At 70.0% G+C, this 18,706-nt stretch overlaps 3 protein-coding genes across 3 annotated transcripts; 1 reads left to right on the forward strand and 2 right to left on the reverse strand.

Moving 5' to 3' along the window:
• Positions 1 to 1,281: 1,281 nt before the first annotated feature.
• LOC132319493 (retinol dehydrogenase 8-like) lies at positions 1,282 to 3,288 on the reverse strand. Its single transcript, XM_059830449.1, has 6 exons — positions 3,192 to 3,288; positions 2,959 to 3,120; positions 2,392 to 2,571; positions 2,226 to 2,319; positions 1,952 to 2,135; positions 1,282 to 1,521 (listed from the first exon to the last, which is right to left on the reverse strand). The coding sequence occupies exons 1-6, from the start codon at positions 3,286 to 3,288 to the stop codon at positions 1,282 to 1,284; spliced, it is 957 nt and encodes a 318-aa protein (XP_059686432.1).
• An 898-nt stretch (positions 3,289 to 4,186) lies between these two features.
• GRB7 (growth factor receptor bound protein 7) lies at positions 4,187 to 7,949 on the reverse strand. The gene is made up of 14 exons (XM_059830443.1): positions 7,804 to 7,949; positions 7,516 to 7,660; positions 7,255 to 7,411; positions 7,050 to 7,171; positions 6,838 to 6,915; positions 6,421 to 6,558; positions 6,239 to 6,349; positions 6,008 to 6,106; positions 5,419 to 5,499; positions 5,230 to 5,346; positions 5,092 to 5,152; positions 4,894 to 4,981; positions 4,411 to 4,504; positions 4,187 to 4,333 (listed from the first exon to the last, which is right to left on the reverse strand). Exons 1-14 carry the CDS (start codon positions 7,947 to 7,949, stop codon positions 4,187 to 4,189), a joined length of 1,584 nt encoding a protein of 527 aa, XP_059686426.1.
• Positions 7,950 to 12,178: 4,229 nt separating this feature from the next.
• MIEN1 (migration and invasion enhancer 1) lies at positions 12,179 to 15,113 on the forward strand. The gene is given in 5 exon segments (XM_059830161.1): positions 12,179 to 12,399; positions 12,401 to 12,487; positions 13,163 to 13,260; positions 13,757 to 13,833; positions 14,279 to 15,113. Coding segments are annotated over 5 exon segments (567 nt in total). The 3' UTR covers positions 14,363 to 15,113.
• Positions 15,114 to 18,706: the final 3,593 nt, after the last annotated feature.

The raw sequence follows: 18,706 nt of genomic DNA on the forward strand, positions 1-18,706 counted from the left end.
CCTCCCCATCCTGTCCCCAAGGTGCCTGGAGCCAGCCGGGCCCGGGGAGGCCACGTGCGTGGCACGGGCGGGTGCACGCTGCACAGTGCACGGTGCTGCAGCCGCCATCCAACCCCTCGCATGTGGGGCTGGGGGTCCTGGCAGGGGTTTGGGGGGGCTGCACCGGGGACCCCTCATCCATGCCACACGTGCATCCCTGCACCCTCCATCGTGGGCACTGGCGAGGCTGCGGGGTGTCCCTGGCTCCGGTGCAGCCGCGCTGGGAAGCGCGGTGGGAGCCAGGAAGGTTTCTGAGAAACGGCCCCGCGGCGTTGATTCATGCCGGGCCTCCCTGCGGTTTCCCCCTGCTCTCACCTCCGGGGCACAGTCACGCCAGGCACCCACATGCGAGCGCCCTGCGCCCAGCCTGGGGGCGGCACGGGCTGCACCCCCCACACCATCACCCCCCCCCGAGCCGGAGGGGAGCCCCTGGAGCAGCGCAGGGTGCTGGGGTCCCCCGGACATGCCTGCTCCTGGTGCATGGCCTGCACCCATCCTGCATGCACCGTTCACGCTGCACCCAGCACCCCTGCAGCCCTGCACCCAGCTTTCACCATGCAACCCACACCCACTCTGCACCAGAACCTGCAGCCCCTTTCCAGCCACTGTGCACCCGCGCACCCCCCGTGCACCCTCTCGACACACCGCGTGCCCTTTGCACCCTGCTCCCATCCCTGCACCACCTCCTGCACCTCTGCACCCAGCGCTGCACCCGAGCCGCCTGCGCGGTGCCCTGTAGCCCCTCGTGCTGCCCCAGTGCTGTGGGGCTCGGTGCTTGGGGGGGGGTGACACGGTCCATCATGCAGGACCCCCCCCACCACGGGGCATTGCTGACCCCGCAGCACAGCCCCGAGGGGAAGGGGACACACACGTCGCTGGCAGCCGGGGAGGACACGGGACCAGGGCCCCGGGGTGCTGCATGGCCACGGGTGCAGGAGCCCGGGGGGAGTCTGGTGCCCCCAGGGAGCGGGAGGCAGGCGGGGGGCAGCTGCCAGCCCTTCCCAGCCCCGTCACGGCCGCTGCACTCTCGGAGGAAGCCGCTCTGCTTTTTCACCCGGCGCTGGTTAAAAATACCACTCCCGATTTTAATAGAGCGGCGGCGGGTGCTATTTCGGGCCGGGAGCAGGAAGCGAAACCCCGCGCGGGTCTCAGCCCTGCTCACCCCCCGCCTCCGAGCAGCCCCCCGAGGTGAGCCAGGCGCCCGGGCGGCTGCGCCGGCGCGGTGCCCCGAGCTGCTGGGGGCTATTTGAAGCCCAGCAGCCGGGCGCCCTCCTTCACCTTCTGGGCCTTCCAGCGGAGCAGGCGGATGGTGCGGAGGCTGAGCCGCAGCACCGCGTCGTACTTGAACACCAGCTTGTAGAAAGTGTTGGTCATGAGGGCGCCGCTGGGGTCGGCGTGCTTCAGCGCGGCCATCGGTGTGTACGCCACGTTGGTCTGGTGCCGGAAGGGCGGCCGGGCTGCCTCGATCACCCGCAGCGTGTGCTGCACGTGGGGACATTACTGTCCCCTTCCCGTTCCCGTCCCCTCCTCATCCCCATCCCGTTTCCATCCCCGTTCCCATTCCCATCCCCATTTTCATTGCATTCCCATCACCATCTGATTCCCTTCCCACACCCATCTCCATCCCACCCCATCCCATCCTACCCCCATCCCCTTCCCATCCTCATTCCCATTCCATTCCCATTCCCATTCTCCTCCCATCCCCATCCCCAGACGGGCTCAGCCCCATCAGGATGGAGCTTGGGGGGGAGAAGTTGTTGGGGCAGGACCCCTGCCCTGGTGCCAGCGGGGGGGTCACTGCTCCTCGTTAGGGCTAATTGAGGCTTCTCTAGACAGCCCAGCCCTGCCAGCCAAGGGGGGGGTGGGAAGAGGGCAGCCCCCAGCCCGGCGGGGCCACCCGCCCGCCCGTCACCTCCGCGATGTCCTCGGGGGTCTGGCCCAGGCTGGCGAAGACGTCCTTGGAGTTCTTCAGGTAGAGGTTGGTGAAGATTTCAGCTGTCTCAGGGTCGGTCTGCGAGTAGTCGGCGCGTTCAGCTTCCTCGTACAACTTCGCCTCAAACTCCGTCGTCACCGGCCCCGGCTCCACCAGGCTGATCCTGCCCAGGGATGGGGTGCTGGGGGCCCTGGCACCCCCAAACCCCCCCTGCCCCAGGGGGCCGTGCTGGCTGCCAGCCCCCCGCACTCACGCCACGTTGAAGCGCAGCGCCTGCACCACCAGGCTCTCGCAGAAACCCTCCACCGCGAACTTGGAGGCCGCATAGATGTCGTTGAAGACGATGCCTGGGCGGGTGGGGGGGCCCGGTCAGGGTTGGGGGGGGGCTGGTCCCGCCGGGGCACCCCGTCCCCCCGTACCCTGCAGGCCCATGATGCTGCTGATGACCACGATGTGGCCCCCGCGGCGCCGCTTCATGTCGGGCAGCACCTCCTTGACCAGGCGGACGAGACCGAAGAAGTTGGTGTCCATGAGGCTCTGCATGGCCGCCAGGCTCTGGCACTCCAGGGGACCCGCCATGCCCACCCCGGCGTTGCTGACTGCGGGCACGGGGTGTCAGCGGGGCATCCCCTGGGCAGGGGGGGTCCTGTGCCCCCTGCTCAGAGGGTCCCCGGTGCACAGAGGGTCGCTGGTGCAGGGTGTCCCTGGCATGGAGGGTCCCCGGTGCACGGGGTCGGGGGGTCCCTGGTGCACAGGGTGTCCCTGACATGGAGGGTCCCCAGCACTGGGTGCACAGGGGGTCCCCAGCATGGGGCATGCTTGGCATGGACAGTCCCCAGTGCATGGGGTGCCCCTGGTGCAGGGGGGGTCCCTGGTGCGGGGGGTCCCTGGTGCACAGGGGTCCCCAGCACGGAGGGTCCCTGGCACGGGGCTCGCTGACGCAGGACAGCACGGGGACGCGGTGGGAGGGGGGCCCTGGGGCTCACCCAGGATATCGACGTGGCGCTCGGGGATGCTGTCAAGGCAGGCGCGGATGGAGCCCTCGTCGCAGACGTCCAGCTGCTTGATCTCCAGCGTCCGGCCCAGCGCCGGCCCCGCCGCCGCCGCCAGTGCCCCACTCCTGCCCACGTTCCTCATGGTGGCGATGACTGGGGGCAGAGGCGGCTCAGCCCCGCAGGGGGTCTCCCCCGGGAATGGGGGGTACCCCCACCCCGCTCACCTCGGAAGCGGCGCTGCTTGTCCCGTGCCAGCCGGACGGCCAGCGCCAGCCCGATGCCGGAGGAGCAGCCGGTGATCAGCACTGTCTTGGGAGCCATGGCACAGCCGTGGCCCTGCTCCCCGGCCCCCGCCTTTAATAGCAGCTGGCCTGGTCCCAGCCCCCCCAAATCCGGGCCCTTAATTCCCCCCCCCACTAATCCCACCAGGATTTGCTGGCGGCCGCGTGGCTGAGCCGCACGTGGTGCCCGGGGCGCACAGAGGGGCCTTTGTGCAGGACCTGGGGCACTGCGGGGACACGGCGGGACACGGGGACGCTGCCAGCTGCGCGCGCTGCTGCTGGGGGGGCTGTGTGGACGGATCCCCCCACAGCCCGGCTTTTTCTTTCAAGAGGGCAAGGCGGGAGCTCTGAAAAAATAACCTTTATTCTCCTTGGTATAAAACATGTCACAGTTCGACTGGCCTCATGGGGACGTGGGGGGCGCGGTGGTGGGTGCCCTCCCCACCCCCCCAGGACCCCGCCTCTGGGGCTGGGGACCCCCAACCCGCCTGGCCCGGGGGTGAGGAGTGTCCCGCGGGGACACTCGGGGCCGGTGCTGCAGCGGGGGGAGAAAGTGCTTGAGTGGGGGGGAGCCCGGTGGCGCCGGCACCCCGGGACCCCGCGGGCAGAGCCGGCACCCGGGGTGCGGGGCAGGCGGCTGGCGGTGGAGGAGCCGTCCTTGACCCTGTGCTTGCTGCGCCAGGCTGGCCCCAGTCCTGCCGCCCCGTGCCAGGCTCTGCCAAGCCGTGCCGGGCTGTGCCAAGCCATGCCGGCAGTGCCAGGCTGTGCCAAGCCATGCCGGGCTGTGCCAAGCCGTGCCGGCAGTGCCAGGCTGTGCCAAGCCATGCCGGGCTGTGCCAAGCTGTGCCGGCAGTGCCAGGCTGTGCCAAGCCATGTCATGCCGGCAGTGCTGGGCTGTGCCGAGCCGGCCATGCCACATGGTGCCGGTGGTGCCGGGCTCAGAGGGCCACGCAGGTGCAGTAGTGCCGCAGCTTGCAGGGCAGGATGCCGCGGTTGATCTGGTGGAACTCCACGAGCTGGATGAGGTCGGCGAAGCGCGTCTGCCCGTCGTCCATCGTGAAGTAGAGCCGTCCCTCCTCCTCGCTCTGCCGGGGGGCACGGGTCAGGCCCTCGCACCCCCGGCACTCCCCGGCCCCCCCGCGCCCCCGCCGCTGGCACTCACCGGCAGGATGAGATAGTGTTTGACTCTCTGCAGGTGGCACAGGGACAGGACGAAGCCCTTGGGGTTGCGCTGGCTCTCCCGCACCAGGAAGACGCTGTGAGCCCCGGGGGGGTGTCACCGCTGGCCCCGGGCCCCCTCTGCTGCCCCTGTGTCCCCCCCCGGGTCCCAGGTACCCCCCCAAGGGCTGGGGTCCTGCACCCCCTGGAGCGCTGTATCCCCCTGGGAGCCCCAGGGACCTGTCCCCCCACCCACAAACCCCACTCTCCTGCACCCCTGGGGGCTGCAGATCCCCTGCAAACCCTGGGGGGTCCCAACCCCCCTGGGATCCCATGGCCCCCCAACAAGTCTCCTCCCATCTCCCAGGGGTCCTGCATCACCCCATGAACCGCAGGGCCCTATAACTCCCAGGGACATGTACCCACAGGGGTCCCATGCCCCCCCCATGAGCCCCAGGGACCTCGACCCCCCCTGGGGTCCCCGTACCCGTCCACCAAGCCCTGACGGCCGATGAGCTGCTGGGTGTCCTCTCGGGAGATGCGCCCGTGGAACCAGGGCTGGGTGCGGTGGATGGCTGCGGGGAGACGGGCGTCAGGCTTGGGGGGAACCCCCGCCTGGGGCAGGGACCCCCCCGGGCACAACCCGACTCTGCCGGCTGGGACCCCGTGGCTGGGCGCTGCTCACCGGCGCTGAGCGGGGAGCTCTGGCAGGCTGCTGGCAGGCTGTACCGGTGTGTCGTCTTCTTCTGGCCGTGCAAAGCAAGGAGCGGGCGTTAGCCTGGGCTTGGGGGACCCCCCCTCACACCCCTGCACCCCAACTCACCCTCCAGGCCTGTGCCTCCTCCAGGGCCACCGTCAGCACCTCGCTGGGGTTCTCAATCACCCGACCCGTGCACCCCGAGAAGTCCATGGCCACCAGCGCATTGTCCGAGACGCTTCGCTGCGGGGACGGTGAGAATGGGGGTGACCGGGGGGCTCCCTGTGGGACGGGGGCTGGGGGGGTGGCACTCACCAGGGGTGTGGGGCCGATCCAGGGGGGCTGGTTCAGCCGTGCCTGCGCTTGCTGGTAGTTGCGGTAGAGCTGCATGCCATACTGGGGGGAACAGCCCCGTGAGCTGGGGGGGTCCTGTGGGGCCTCCGTCCCACAGCGGGGTGGGGGAGCACCCGCCTGGTGTGGGGATGGGGACCTCTGCCCCCACCCAGTGCGGGGACGGAGACCTCTACATCTACCCCGCATGGGGATGGGGACACCCATTCCGCATCTATGCTGGCACAGGGATCGGGACATCCCTCTGGCACCCCCCAGCACAGGGATGTGAGCATCCCCCCAGCATCCCCCCAGCATCCCCCCAGCATCCCCCCAGCATCCCTCCGGCATCCCCCCAGCATCCCTCCAGCATCCCTCCAGCATCCCTCCGGCATCCCCCCAGCATCCCCCCAGCATCCCCCCAGCATCCCTCCGGCATCCCCCCAGCATCCCTCCAGCATCCCTCCGGCATCCCCCCAGCATCCCCCCAGCATCTCTCCAGCATCCCTCCAGCATCCCTCTAACATCCCTCCTGCACAGGGACCGGTAACACCCGGGCGGGGCCGGGGCCCACCTTGAAGAGGCGGAAAGCCGCCATCCAGCAGCTCCGGCTCTGCTCATCCTCGCTGCAGAGCAGCTTCAGGCCCTTCACGCCGCTCCGCACCTTGTAGGGCTGCGGGGAGAGGCCGGAGCCGTCACGGGGCAGCCCCGGCCGGCTCTCGGGGGGCAGAGACCCCTTGGCAGGGGAAGGCACGCAGAAGGGCTGGGAGCCCCAGCCCTGCCCGCCGGGCAGGGACGTCCCCACCTTGATGCAGAAGCCGAACTCTGTGGGTGTCCCGTAGTGCTTCTTGCCCTGCGTCACGTAGTAGATGTTGGACTCGGTGAGGTCGGCGAAGTACTGGAGGTGCCGGGGGTCCTGGGGCAAGGTGGGGTGTCAGGGCCGGCCCCACCGCACCCCCCCGGCCGTACCCCCACCCGCCCCCTCACCTTGGAGGTGCCTTTGGTGGAGTAGTAGAGCCCCGAGCGGCGCAGGGAGAAATAGAAACGCTTCCAGACCTTGCGCCCGGCCTCCCGCAGCTGCAGGAAGCCCTGGACCTCGGGGCAGCTCCCGGAGTTGAGGAAGTTCTGGGGGGAGACGAGGGCTGAGGGGCACGGCGGGGTCCCCATGTCATGGCGGGGTCCCCACGGCACAGCGGGGTCCCCATGGCATGGCAGGGTGCCCATGGCACGGCGGGGTCCCCATGGCATAGCGGGGTCCCCATGGCATGGCAGGGTCCCCATGGCACGGCAGGGTCCCCACGGCACGACGGGGTCCCCACGGCACAGCGGGGTCCCCACGGCACGGCAGGGTCCCCATGGCACGACGGGGTCCCCACGGCACGGCCAGGCTCGGTGGCCCCATACCTGGATGAGCTCGGAGTGTGCCATGCTCTTATTCGCTTCCAGGCAGCTGGACACCATCACCTCGGGGAAGAGGGACTGCTGGGGGGACAGGGGTGTCAGGGGAGACCCACGGGGTGCCCAGGGGCTCCATGGGGCGTACGGGTCCCTGTGGGGCACCCAGGTCCCCGTGGGACACCCGGGTCCCTGTGGGCTTTGCTCTGGCGGCCACGTACCGCGTTGCTCTTGAAGAGCTCGTACTTGGCGAAGTTCTTGCGGAAGACGAAGCGGCTGTCGGCGCCCGGGGGCCAGGAGCTCTGCACCTCCACCACCGACTCGTGGTCCTCCAGGCACCGCTCTGCGGGGGGACGGGGCTCAGCGGGGCGGCCGGGGGGGGCCCAGTGCCGCGCCGTGCCGTGCCACGCCACGCCGGTGGCTCACCCAGGGCCAGGTGCTGGTGCAGCTCGACCAGGGCCCAGCTGTGGTCCTGCAGCGCCCGCGTCCTCCGCACCAGCGTCTCGCAGAGCTGCCGCGCCGTCGTCCCTGCTGACGCCTCCAGCGAGCGGCACGCGCCGTCCTCACCGAACACCTTCACCACCTGCCGGCACGCACCGGGGCAGGCGTCAGGGCTGCCGGCGGGTGAGGACCCCATGTCCCCAGGGGCTGAGCCCCCCTTCCCCAGCCCCCTGCCCCCCGACTCACGTGGGAGGTGCCTTCGCGGGGGGGCCCCTGCCCCAGGGCCGGGCTGCTGAGGATGGGCGAGTTGGAGGGGCTGCAGAGCTCGGGGAAGGGGTTGGGGATGCTGGGCAGCGACGAGGCGCGCGGCTCCTCCTCCGGCAGCTGCCGGCTGCGGGCAGAGAGGGGCTGAGCTTCCCCGGACCCCCCAGCACCAGGTCCTGTGCCCCCATCCCCACACCCGTGCCCCCCCTCAATCCACTGGACCCCCCCCAGCCTCTGCGGGAGACCCTCAGCATCCGCCCCCCCACCCACCTGCTGCCGTGGATGAAGAGGGGCTGGGAGCGCTTGACCTCGGGTGGCCCCTCGCCCCTGTCCCACTCGCCGGGGACCCCCTCCTGCTCCACGCCGCCCAGCCCGGGGGGCTCCCGGAGGCTGCTCTGCTGAGCCCCCCCGTCCATGGCATTATCTGGGGGGAGAGAGTGCATCCTGCACCACACGAGGCTCCAGGTCCTTGTCCCCGGAGCAGCGGGGCCGGGGGTCCGTGGCCACGTGTGGGCAGCCCCCCTGGGACACTGCGCTGGGCTCCACGTGGGCCGCACACTGCCAGCCGCCGCCGTCGCCGCGCCTGCGCCCGCAGCCAGTGCCACGGTGCTGCCAGGGGCTGCCCACCCTTGGCACCTGCCCAGGTGGTGTTTTGCCGGCGCCCAGACAAGCAGTGAGTCAGTGCGCGGTGGCGTGAGTCAGCACCGCCCCGCCTGCCCCCGGTCCCCCGCACCCCGCGGGGGTCCAGCCAAGCCCCACACGGCTGCCGAGGGTCGGGATGTCCCCGTCCCTCCAGCCCCATCCCAATGCAGGAGCTGGGGGACAGGAGCGTGAGCCCAGCGGTGAGCACAGCCCCCTACAAGACAACCGAGAATCCCCCAGTGCTGCCACGTCGCCACTGAGAGTCTGCTGGCACCGGGAGACACTGACTGAGCCGGGCTGGGGCCGGTGGAGCCAAGTTGGGCTGAGCTGAATTGGGCCAAAGTGAGCTGGGCTGAGCCGGGCTGAGCTTTACCCAGCTGAGCTTTGCCAGGCTGAGCTGTGCCGGGCTGAGCCGCGGCAGGCGAGCGCGGCGCTGGCAGGAGCAGGAAGCGGAGCGTGGCGAGGGCCCAGCCCAGACACCTCCTCGAGTCCGGCCAAACCAGTTCTGGCGGCCGCTCCCAGCTCCACCTCACCGCGCTGGCATCCGGGCCGGGGCGGCCGCGCCGGCAGGCTGGGGGCGAGGGAGCGGGCGCCCGCGCCCACCGTGGGAACTGCCCCGAGCCCGCCCGCCAGCACGGCCCCCCGTGCTGCGGCGTCACCCCTCGCCCCCGCCCAGCCGCCGGTGGCCAGTGCCAGCGCCCACGCGGTGCCGCAGCGCTCGGGGGGCGCATGGACACCGGCCAGCGCTCCGGTTTCGGCCCCAAAATGATTTGCAACAGGGCTGTGGCATGTGCACAGGCCAGCCCTGCCACGGCACACCTTGGCACGGCATGGCACGGCTCGGCACGGCTCGGCACTGCCGGTCGCCTGGCCCAGGCAGGGGCAGGTGCAGCCCAGCCATGGCGGCACGGGGCTGTCCAGCACGCGGCACACGTAACACACGCGCGGCACCCACGGCTGCGCCAGCGGCACTCGGTGGCTGCGGGCACGCGCACGCCAGGCCCCCTATTCCCGGGATGCCACGCGGGGCCGGGTTAATCATTCACCCACCGCCCGTCCCCGTCCCGATCCCTGTCCCCCGCCTCCCGGCCAGCTCGGGGTCCAAGTCCATGGCCAGGCAGGACCGGTGCCATGACACGGCTGCCACCACCGTCCCCATCTCATCCCCGTCTCCGCCACGTCCCCATCCCTGCCCCGGCCGTCCCACCGGTGCGGACCTTCTGCTCCATCCCCGCTCCCCTGCCCTGGCTGTGCCGGAGGGGCTGGGCCGGGGTCTCCCTGCCTGGCCGGGCCCCGGGGCGAGCCTGGGGACACGGGGGACGGCCAGGGGTCACGTGGGGTGACACTACTACCCACGGTGGGACACAGTGCAGGGCCACCCCAAGCCATGCAGGGGACACTGGAGGGGCTGACGGGGGATGTGAGAGATGGGGAACCCACAGGGCCCTGGGACAGTGGCGCAGGCCTACCAGCAACCCGCCAGCCCATCACCGTGGCCTCAGGTCACCCCGATGCCAGCCCTGTCCTGGTGGCCGTGATGGGGCTCTGATGGGGTGATAATGATGGTGAGGGGACACAGGGTGTCCCTGGGGTCTGGGACAAACAGGGGGACTGGGGCCTTGGGGCTATGGGACAAGGGGAGCAGGGCCACCAGAGTTATGGAGCAGGGGGACCAGGGCCACCGGGTTTAGGGGACAGCATCCTAGGGCCACCAACATTAAGGAACAGGGTCCCAGGGCCACCAAGTTTAAGGGACAGGTTCCCAGGGTCACCAACATTAAGGGATGGGGTCCCAGGGCCACCAGAGCTATGGGAAAGGTCCCAGAGCCACCAGGGTTATGGGATGGGGTCCCAGGGCCCCCAGCTTAGGGGACAGGGTCCCAGGGCCACCAGAGCTGTATGGTAGGGTTCCCAGGGCCACCAGGGCTATAGGATGGGGTCCCAGGGCCACCAGGGCTATAGGATAGGGTCCCAGGGCCACCAGGGCTATAGGATGGGATCCTGGGGACACAGGATTAGGGGACAGGGTCCCAGGGCCATCAGGGCTAAGGGTTGGGGTCCCAGGGCCACCAGGGCTATAGGATGGGGACCCAGGGCCATCAGGGCTAAGGGTTGGGGTCCCAGGGCCACCAGGGTTATAGGATGGGGACCCAGGGCCACTAGGGCTATAGGGCAGGTTCCCAGGGCCACCAGGATTAGGGGACAGGGTCCCAGGGCCACCAGGGCTATAGGATGGGGTCCCAGGGCCACCAGGGCTATAGGATAGGGTCCCAGGGCCATCAGGGCTATAGGATGGGATCCCGGGGACGCCAGGATTAGGGGACAGGGTCCCAGGGCCACCAGGGCTAAGGGTTGGGGTACCAGGGCCACCAGAGCTATGGAACGGGGTCCCAGGGCCCCCAGCTGTGGGCAGGGGTCCCACGGGGTGCTGAGGCAGTGGGACAGGGCTCCCCGGGCCACGGCGACTGCAGGGCCGGGGCTGCGGAGGCTGCGGGGCAGCGGCGGCGGCAAGGCCATGCCGGGGCGGCAGAGGAGGAGGAAGAGCCGGGAGGAAGGTGGGAAGGAAAGGGCGGGGGCGCAGCGGGGGGCCGGGGTCATGCCGACGGGATGGGGCCGACATCCTGGGATGGCCAGCGGCCCCACGGCATGGGGGGCCCCCACCCCGGCCCCGCTCCTACCTGCAGACGCCCGCCGCGTCCCGCCACCCTCCCGCCGGACCGGGGATTCCTGTTCTCCCCGGCTTTATCTACCTGCGCCAGCTCCCGCCCCCGCCTGACATCATGCCGCCCCGGGCCGGCCGCCCGGCATCCGGCCCCCCCACACCACCCAGGGGTGCCCCCCAGCCCCCCGGCCCCGGGATGGGGCATCCAGCCTGGCCCCGTGCCAGCACGGGGGGTCTGAGCCCCCCGGCACCCGCATCCCGCGACCCCGCGGTGGTGATGGGGAGTTTCCCACAATGCACTGGGGTGACCCCACCAGTGGCCGAGCTATGGGGCAGAGCCCGGGGGGGACCCAGGGCCCTGTGGCTCTCCTGGGGGTGTGGGTCTGGCACGGACCAGCCCGGCCCCCCCGGGTCCCTGGCCCCAGGCCCTGGCGTTTGGGTTGGGGGTCCCCTGGGACCCCACACGTGGGGGGCTGGAAGGGCCCCATGGGTTGGGGGGGTCCCACGGGGTCAGCCCAGGGACTGGGGCAGGTAGGGACCCCGTGGGGTGTGGGGGGTCTCATGTGGGTCTCACGCAGGTGGCAGGGTCCCCTGGGGTTTGGAGGGGTGGGGGGGGCCGGGGGGGGGGGGCGTATGGGATGGGGGGGCAGTGGGAGATGTGGGGGTCCCATGGGGGCAGAGGGTGGGGTCCCTTGAGGATCTCCATGGGTGCTATGGGGGGGTCTCCATGGGGCTATGGGGGGCCCTGTGGGGGAATGAGTGTCCCCATGGGTGCTGTGGGGGTATCCATGGGGCGGTGGCAGCCCCGTGGGGCCTGTGGGTGTCCCCATGGAGCGGGGGGGCTGTCTCCATGGGGTGCGTGGGGCCACAGAGTCCCCAGAGGGGTCCCCATGGGCAGTTCGGGGGCTCCATGGGGGGCTGCTGAGGGCCCCATGGGCTCCATGGGGGTCCCGTGGCTCCGTGGGTGGGGTCTCTGTGGGTCCCAAGGCCCTATAGGACTCCCACGGGGGAGTTGTGGGGGGTAAGTGGGGGGTCCCACGAGGGGCAGTGGGGGACCTATGGGTCTGCGGGGATCCCCATGGGACTACAGAGTCCCCGCGGGGGTACATGGGGGTCCCACGGGGGTCGGTGCGGGTCCCAGGGGGGTCCATGGGGGTCCCACGGGGGTCGGTGCGGGTCCCCACGGGGGTCCATGGGGGTCCATGAGGTCCCCACGGGGGTCGGTGCGGGTCCCCACGGGGGTCCATGGGGGTCCCACGGGGGTCGGTGCGGGTCCCCACGGGGGTCCATGGGGGTCCATGAGGTCCCCACGGGGGTCGGTGCGGGTCCCCACGGGGGTCCATGGGGGTCCCACGGGGGTCGGTGCGGGTCCCCACGGGGGTCCATGGGGGTCCCACGGGGGTCGGTGCGGGTCCGCGCGCGCTCCGCCGGGACTCGGCGGACGGGGCTGCACGCTCCTCCCGCCAGCAGGTGGCGCTGCGCGGCCCGCCCAGAGCAGACGAGAGGCGCAGTGCTGCGCGGCCGGAAGCGCCGCGTCACGTGACGACACCCGGAAGCGGCGGGACGGGTGGCGATGAGCGGCGGGTCCGAGGTGGCGGCGGCGGCCGAGGCCGAGGGCGAGCGGCGGGTCCGCATCGTGGTGGAGTACTGGTGAGCGCCGCGCCGGGCCCGGGCTCCTTCCCCCGCTGCCGCTCCGCCGCCTGCGGGGGGTCGCGGCGGCGCCGGGAGCGAAGAACCGGGGGAATGGGGGGGGGGGGGGGCGAGGGCCCTTCAGGGGTGTGAGGGCCCTTCAGGGGTGTGAGGGCCCTTCAGGGGTGTGGGGGACCCGGAGGGGGCGGTGGGGTGGGAGGGTCTGGGGAAGGGGATACCGGGACAGCAAATGGGGGAACTGGGACGGGACGTGCGGGGTGCTGGGGGTGCTTTCAGGCATGTGGGGGAGCGGGGGGGGCGATGGGGGGCTGATGGGGGGCCGGGGGCCTTGGCGGGGGGAGTTGGAGTGCACGGGAGTAGGCGGGTTGTAGGGGAATGGGATATGGGGGGGCTGAGGGGCGTCAGGAGCTGGGTGGTGTCGGAGCTGGGGGGCTTGTGGGGAGGAGTGAGGAGGTGCAGAGGAGTAGGAGGGTTTTGGGGGTGGGGGTTTGGGGGCGCAGGGGGTGGGGGGCTGTTGTGGAGGATGTGGGGGTACAGGCAGCAGCAGGGGAGGCTGATGCTGGGGGGCTCCTTAGTTTGGGGCAGGGTTGAACGGGGATTGTCTGGGCGAGGGGTGCTGGCGGGGGGCTCCCTGCGACGAGGCCCCAGCTCTCACCCGCCTTTCCCCACACCCAGCGAGCCCTGCGGCTTCGAGCCCACCTACCAGGAGCTGGCGAGCGCTGTGAAGGAGGAGTACCCCGACATCGAGATCGAGTCCAGGCTGGGGGGCACAGGTAAGGGTCCACAACAGCCCTGCTGCGTCCGGTGCCTTGCAAGGGTCATTTTTGGGGTGTGCTGCAATTGGGGTGACCCCAGACTGCCCCTGATGCGGTGCTGGGTGTCAGCCCTCTCTTTGGGGAGGGCAGGGGGGCTGAGCTGCTGTAAACCTTGCGGTGAGGCTGGGGGCGGTTGTGCCTCGCTTGCCTGAGCGCTGCGTATCGCAGGGGCTGCCCCCCACCAAGGTCTCGGGGGGTGCAGAGACTCTGGATCCTGGGAGTCTGCCAGGAGCCCCCCGAACTCTCCAGGACTGCACTGTGTGCTCTGCCAGCCTGGTCCTGCCGTTGGGGGTACAGCCTGGCGGGTCTGGGGGTACCACTGTGGCGTTTCTGCCTCCCGGACACATGTGCTGGGGGTTGGTGCAGCTGGAACGGCTGCAGGACGGGCGTGGGGGTTGGCAGCACCATGCAGGGCAGGAGCACGGCTTACGGCTCGGCCCTGTGTGCCTTTAAGGTGCCTTCGAGATTGAGATCAACGGGCAGCTGGTCTTCTCCAAGCTGGAAAACGGAGGCTTTCCCTACGAGAAGGATGTAAGTACCAGGCCCTGCAGGGTCCTTGCATCAGCCGGGCTGGTGGCCATGGGGAGGTTTGTTTTTGCAGTAAGCTCCCCTGTGACCGGTTTTTCCCTCAGCGTCTCTGTTTCATCACCCGCCAGCTCTGCCTGAGCTCTGGCGACGCCTCACAATCCCGTCGGGCCTTGTTCCCCTTCCTGCCACTCTGCCAGGACCCGCTCCAGGTCCCGCTGTGGTATGGTGCGAGCCTGAGCCGCTGCTCATGTGGGGAGAGCAGGGACGGTTCCTGAAGCTCCTGCCTCGGCGTGGCCACGATTTGGGCCCACGGTACTGCCTGACCTCCACGCGTTGCGTCCAAGTGCTCCCAACCGCTGTATCCCACCCCTGCCGAGCGTTCCTTCCCCCACCAGAGCTCGTGGCGAGGCCGGCCCAGAGCGCAACCCCCTCCCCTCTGTCTCCTCAGCTGATTGAAGCGATTCGTAGAGCGAGGAATGGGGAACCGCTGGAGAAAATCACCAACAGCCGCCCCCCCTGCGTCATCCTGTAACCCTGCGCCCAGCTGGGATCTCCCAGCACCCGCCAGCCAGCTCCCGGCCCCCTCGGCATCCCCCCGCTTCACTCCTCGCCACCTTCGTTAGCTTCCTGCGCACCCGGGAGACCGGGGACGTCGGGGGAACGTGGGAGCGTGAGGAGACTCCTGGGGAACGCCACTGCGGCACTGGGGGCGAGAGGTGGGATGGGCAGAGCTGTGGTACTGGTGTCACTGGGCTGGCCGTGCCAGGGCGGCTGTTCTGGCCATGCCTGACCCACTGCGGGGTGTAGCTGCGGCGCGGGGTGGCTCCCCTGCCTGCCTTTGCCTTCCCCCTTCCTCTGCGCTTGCTTCCCCCCAGCAGTGCGGGGAGGGGGGGTCTGCCCTCCCTCAGCCGCTGGGGGTTTGGGGGCCCCCCACGAACGCTCTGCCCGGCCCTCGGGGGAGCCAGGCCGGGTGTTGAGGAGACTTTGCAGCTCCAGCCCTCCCAGCAGGTTAACGCAGAGGAAAAACCACTCGCTGTAAACTTTAGCGTGATTCGTTAATGATTAAAGTCTCTCCTGTCACTGTTTAAACCAGTGCGAGGGCAGCGGGGACCAGCTGCCCCGGCCGGGCATGGGAACCCCGGCTCGGCTCCGTCCCCACGGCCGAGAGGTTTACTTAATGGCTACAAACTGCCCCCACCTCCCCGTCCTCAGGCTCTCGGCTCTCACTTTCCGCCTGTAATGACTCTGCCCTTCTCCATGGGGCGGCTGAGCTGGCGGAGGGGCCCCCTTTATTCTATACCGTGTATAAACCCAACGGCCCGGTGCCAAATAAAGGACAGAGGAGAAGGTGGCCCCTCTCGTGTCCCTCGAGTACGGGGGTGGGACGCAGGCACCGAGGCGTGAAAGCGGGGTTAGATCAGGTCCCATCTCCTGCCTGCCCTGCCCTTGGTCGGTGGCCAGGTGGGATCAGGCCTTTTACCCTCCAGGTAAGCAGGTCCTGCCCTTCGCTGCCTCCTCGGGTGGTGGCAGCTGAGGCCAGGAGGGAAGGGACACGATGGTCCCCCGGGGACGGAGCTGGCTCCCCTGCCCTGTGCCAGCTGCCGATGGAGAAAGAGGAACCACGCAGACAAGCGGAGTAGAAAAAAACCCAATGTACAATTATCAAATATACATCTCGGTGCGATACAGTCGGCTTCAAAAGAATCCAGGAGGAGCCGGGACGCGGGCCCGGCCTCTGCCTGCTCTCAGTGCAAGTCCGTGTGTCCCGGCGCGGCTGGGGCGCCGGGGGGGAGGGTGGCGGCGAGGTTTGTGGGACGAGCTGGACCGGGACAGTCCAGGAGAGGTGGATGGTGGTGGAGGAGCCTTTGGGGTGACCGTGGTGGGCTGTCCTTCTCCGGGCCACGCTGGGACTGAGCTCCCTGCGCTGCTCCCAGTCGCAGTCTGAGCACCGTCTGGCTCAGCGCGGCTTGTGGGTCACCCCTGCCGGTACCCAGCTCTGGGGGGGCCCGGAGCAGCACCTGGCACGACGGGTAACCCCTCTCCATCCCCACACGTGCTGCCACGCTGTCCCACAGCGTCCTGGGCTCTCCCAGCCCTCCGTGGCCGGCATCACGCCCGTGGCGTTAGCATGGATGCCACCAGGCAGAGGGGACAGCCACTGGCCCCACGTCCGCGGCTCGCTGTGCCGTCCCTCCCCAAGCTGCCTCGGCGAAGTTGGGGGGGGGGGTGTCTCTCCACGGCCCAGCCCTACGCGGCCGCGTCATCGGGGCCGGCCAGGCCGAGGTACTCGGGGTTCTCAGCCGTGGACGTCGTGCCGGGGCCGCCCTCAGGGCCGCTGGCCTTGGGGGGGTCCTGGTTCCAGTAGTAGGGGTTGTCGAAGGCCTGGCTGAAGGGGCTGGGGGCAGGTGGGCCGGGGGGTGCCAGGTACTCGGGGTTCTCCACGGCGTGGCCGAAGGGCCCCGGGAAGGGGTGCTTGGCTTCCTTGATGAGCCCGTTCTTACCCTGGTGCCCCTTGGGCTTGTCCGGCGGGGATGGGGGTGCATGGGGGTGCCGGGGCGGGGACCGCCGCTCCCCAGCCTGATTCACGTACTCTGTGGGGACGAGGGATGCGTTAGGGGCCACTGTGGCCGGGCTGGGTGATGGGGCGGGTGGGCAGCCCCCGGGGAGGGTGCACGCTCAGCCGCCCCCTCCTGCAGGGTCCCTCCTGCAGGGTCCCACCCGTCCCCTCCCTACCTGGCATGGCAGTGCGGGTGGCCGGAGCGGTGAAGCTCTCAGGGTCCAGGCCCTCACCCTCGTCAGCCGCCAGCCCGGTGGGATCCTCGCTGTACCGCGGCAGGGCACCAGGCTCCCGTGCCGATGGGCTCTGCAGGGCCACCTTGGCCCCACCGTCCCCCTCTGGCACCTCCAGCATGGGGCCCTCCGGCCCCTCCGCCAGGCCCTGGGCGGGGAAGGGGAAGGCGGCCAAGCCCTCGCCCTCCTCCACATCAGCCGGGGTCTCTGCCGTGCTCTGGGTGCAGGAATGGACACGGAGTCGGGTGCTTGCAGCCCATGCCAAGGACCCTGTCCCAGTGGCCACAGACGGGGTCCCCAGGCAGCGCAGGGGGGGCTTTGCACCCCGTGTTCCCCCAGCGTGGACGTGGGTGCAGCCTTGCCCTGGGCTGCCCCGGCACTGGGTCACCCCAAGCCTCTGCCAGGAAAGGGGGTTCCCACCTACCCGTGTGGAGGAGATGCGGCTGCGGTAGGTGGTGGAGGTCTCGGCGCTGAAGAAGCCCTGGTGAGGGACCAGGTACTCTTCGGCGTCCACCAGGTCATCCATGTCCTCCTCCTCGAGCAGGGCCCGGTAGAAGGTGCTGTCCATGGAGCCGGGCAGCCCCGCCATGTCATTCTGGGGGCGAGGGCAGCAGTCAGTGCCAGCACCGGGGTGCTGGCAGGGGGACAGGACCCCCAGGGACCCATGTACCTGGATCACCACGAAGCGCTGGGGGTCCCGGGCCATGCGGGAGAATTCGGTGACCAGCTCCCGAAACTTGGGCCGGCACTCGGAGTCGATCATCCAGCCTGGGGCAGAGCCAGGCACCGTCAGGGCTGGGAGCGAGGTGCCACCACGGCGCCCCATCCCCATGCCGTGTCCTTGTCCCCCCCCACCGTACATTTCACCATGATCATGTAGACATCAATGGTGCAGATGGGCGGCTGCGGCAGCCTCTCGCCCTTCTCCAGCAGGTCGGGGATCTCCCGGGCGGGGATCCCATCGTAGGGCTTTGCCCCGAAGGTCATCAGCTCCCATACAGTGACGCCTGGGGGGACAGGGACAGGGGTGAGCAGTGCCCCGGGCCCCCCCTGTGCACCCCTCCCTGGCGCCAAGCCCGGGGATGGGGCCACCCCAACGTACCATAGCTCCAGACATCGCTCTGGTGCGTGAAGCGCCGGCGGAGGATGGACTCCAGCGCCATCCACTTGATGGGGACCTGGGACAGAGAGGATGGAGAGGTGAGCAGGACTGGTGGGGGGTCTGGCTGTCCCCAAGGGTGAGCATCATGGTCCCCATCACTGTCCCCGTGTCCCCAAGCCCCACCTTGCCGCCATCGGCGTGGTACTCGGTCTCATCGATGTCAAGCAGCCGGGCCAGCCCGAAGTCGGTGATCTTGACGTGGTTGGGGCTCTTGACGAGGACGTTGCGAGCGGCCAGGTCCCGGTGCACCAGCCGCACCTCCTCCAGGTAACTCATCCCCTGGGGGCGGCACGCGTCAGGCTGGCCCCGGACCCCCGTGTCCCCCCCCCCCAAGTCCCCCCGGACCCCTCCATCCTACCTTGGCGATCTGCACACACCAGTTGAGCAGGTCCTGGGAGCCGATGCAGTCCTTGTTCTCCCGCACATAGTCCAGGAGGCAACCGTAGGGCATCAGCTGCGTCACCAGCTGCACCGTGGAGGTCAGGCAGATGCCCAGCAGCCGGGACACGTAGGGGCTGCCCACCCCTGCCATCACGTAGGCCTCCTGCAGGCAGGGTTGGGGGGGCGGTCAGGCTGGGCGGGGGCCGCCGCCGGCACCACTCGCCCGCTGACGCTGCTGGCACACTCACGTCCAGGATCTCCTTGTTGGCTTTGGGCGACGTGTTCTCCCGCAAGACCTTGATGGCCACCGGGATCTTCACGCTCTCCCCGTCGGGGATCCAGATGCCCTGGGGGGAGACACGGGTGAGGGGGTGCGGAGCAGGGAGGGTCCCAGCCTGCTGGCAGCGCCCCCCCCACCCCTCACCTTGTAGACGGTGCCGAAAGCGCCAGAGCCCAAGACCTTCACTTTCTTGAGCTCCGTCTCCTTGAGGATCCGCATCTGGGCCTGGTTGGGGAGGGCCCCGCTGGGCGTCAGCGGCTCCA

The sequence above is a fragment of the Gavia stellata genome, chromosome 28, assembly GCF_030936135.1.
Source record: "Gavia stellata isolate bGavSte3 chromosome 28, bGavSte3.hap2, whole genome shotgun sequence".
In the NCBI taxonomy this organism is placed as follows: Eukaryota; Metazoa; Chordata; class Aves; order Gaviiformes; family Gaviidae; genus Gavia; species Gavia stellata.

Coding starts and splice junctions, on each gene's coding strand:
- LOC132319493 (XM_059830449.1), bottom strand. CDS start 3,288: ATGGCTCCCAAGACAGTGCTGATCACCGGCTGCTCCTCCGGCATCGGG. Junction 3,121..3,191: donor CAAGCAGCGCCGCTTCCGAG/GTGAGCGGGGTG, acceptor CTCTGCCCCCAG/TCATCGCCACCATGAGGAAC. Junction 2,136..2,225: donor GCGCTGCGCTTCAACGTGGC/GTGAGTGCGGGG, acceptor ATCCCTGGGCAG/GATCAGCCTGGTGGAGCCGG.
- GRB7 (XM_059830443.1), bottom strand. CDS start 7,949: ATGGACGGGGGGGCTCAGCAGAGCAGCCTCCGGGAGCCCCCCGGGCTG. Junction 6,350..6,420: donor CCACCAAAGGCACCTCCAAG/GTGAGGGGGCGG, acceptor ACCTTGCCCCAG/GACCCCCGGCACCTCCAGTA. Junction 5,500..6,007: donor CGGCTTTCCGCCTCTTCAAG/GTGGGCCCCGGC, acceptor TGTTCCCCCCAG/TATGGCATGCAGCTCTACCG.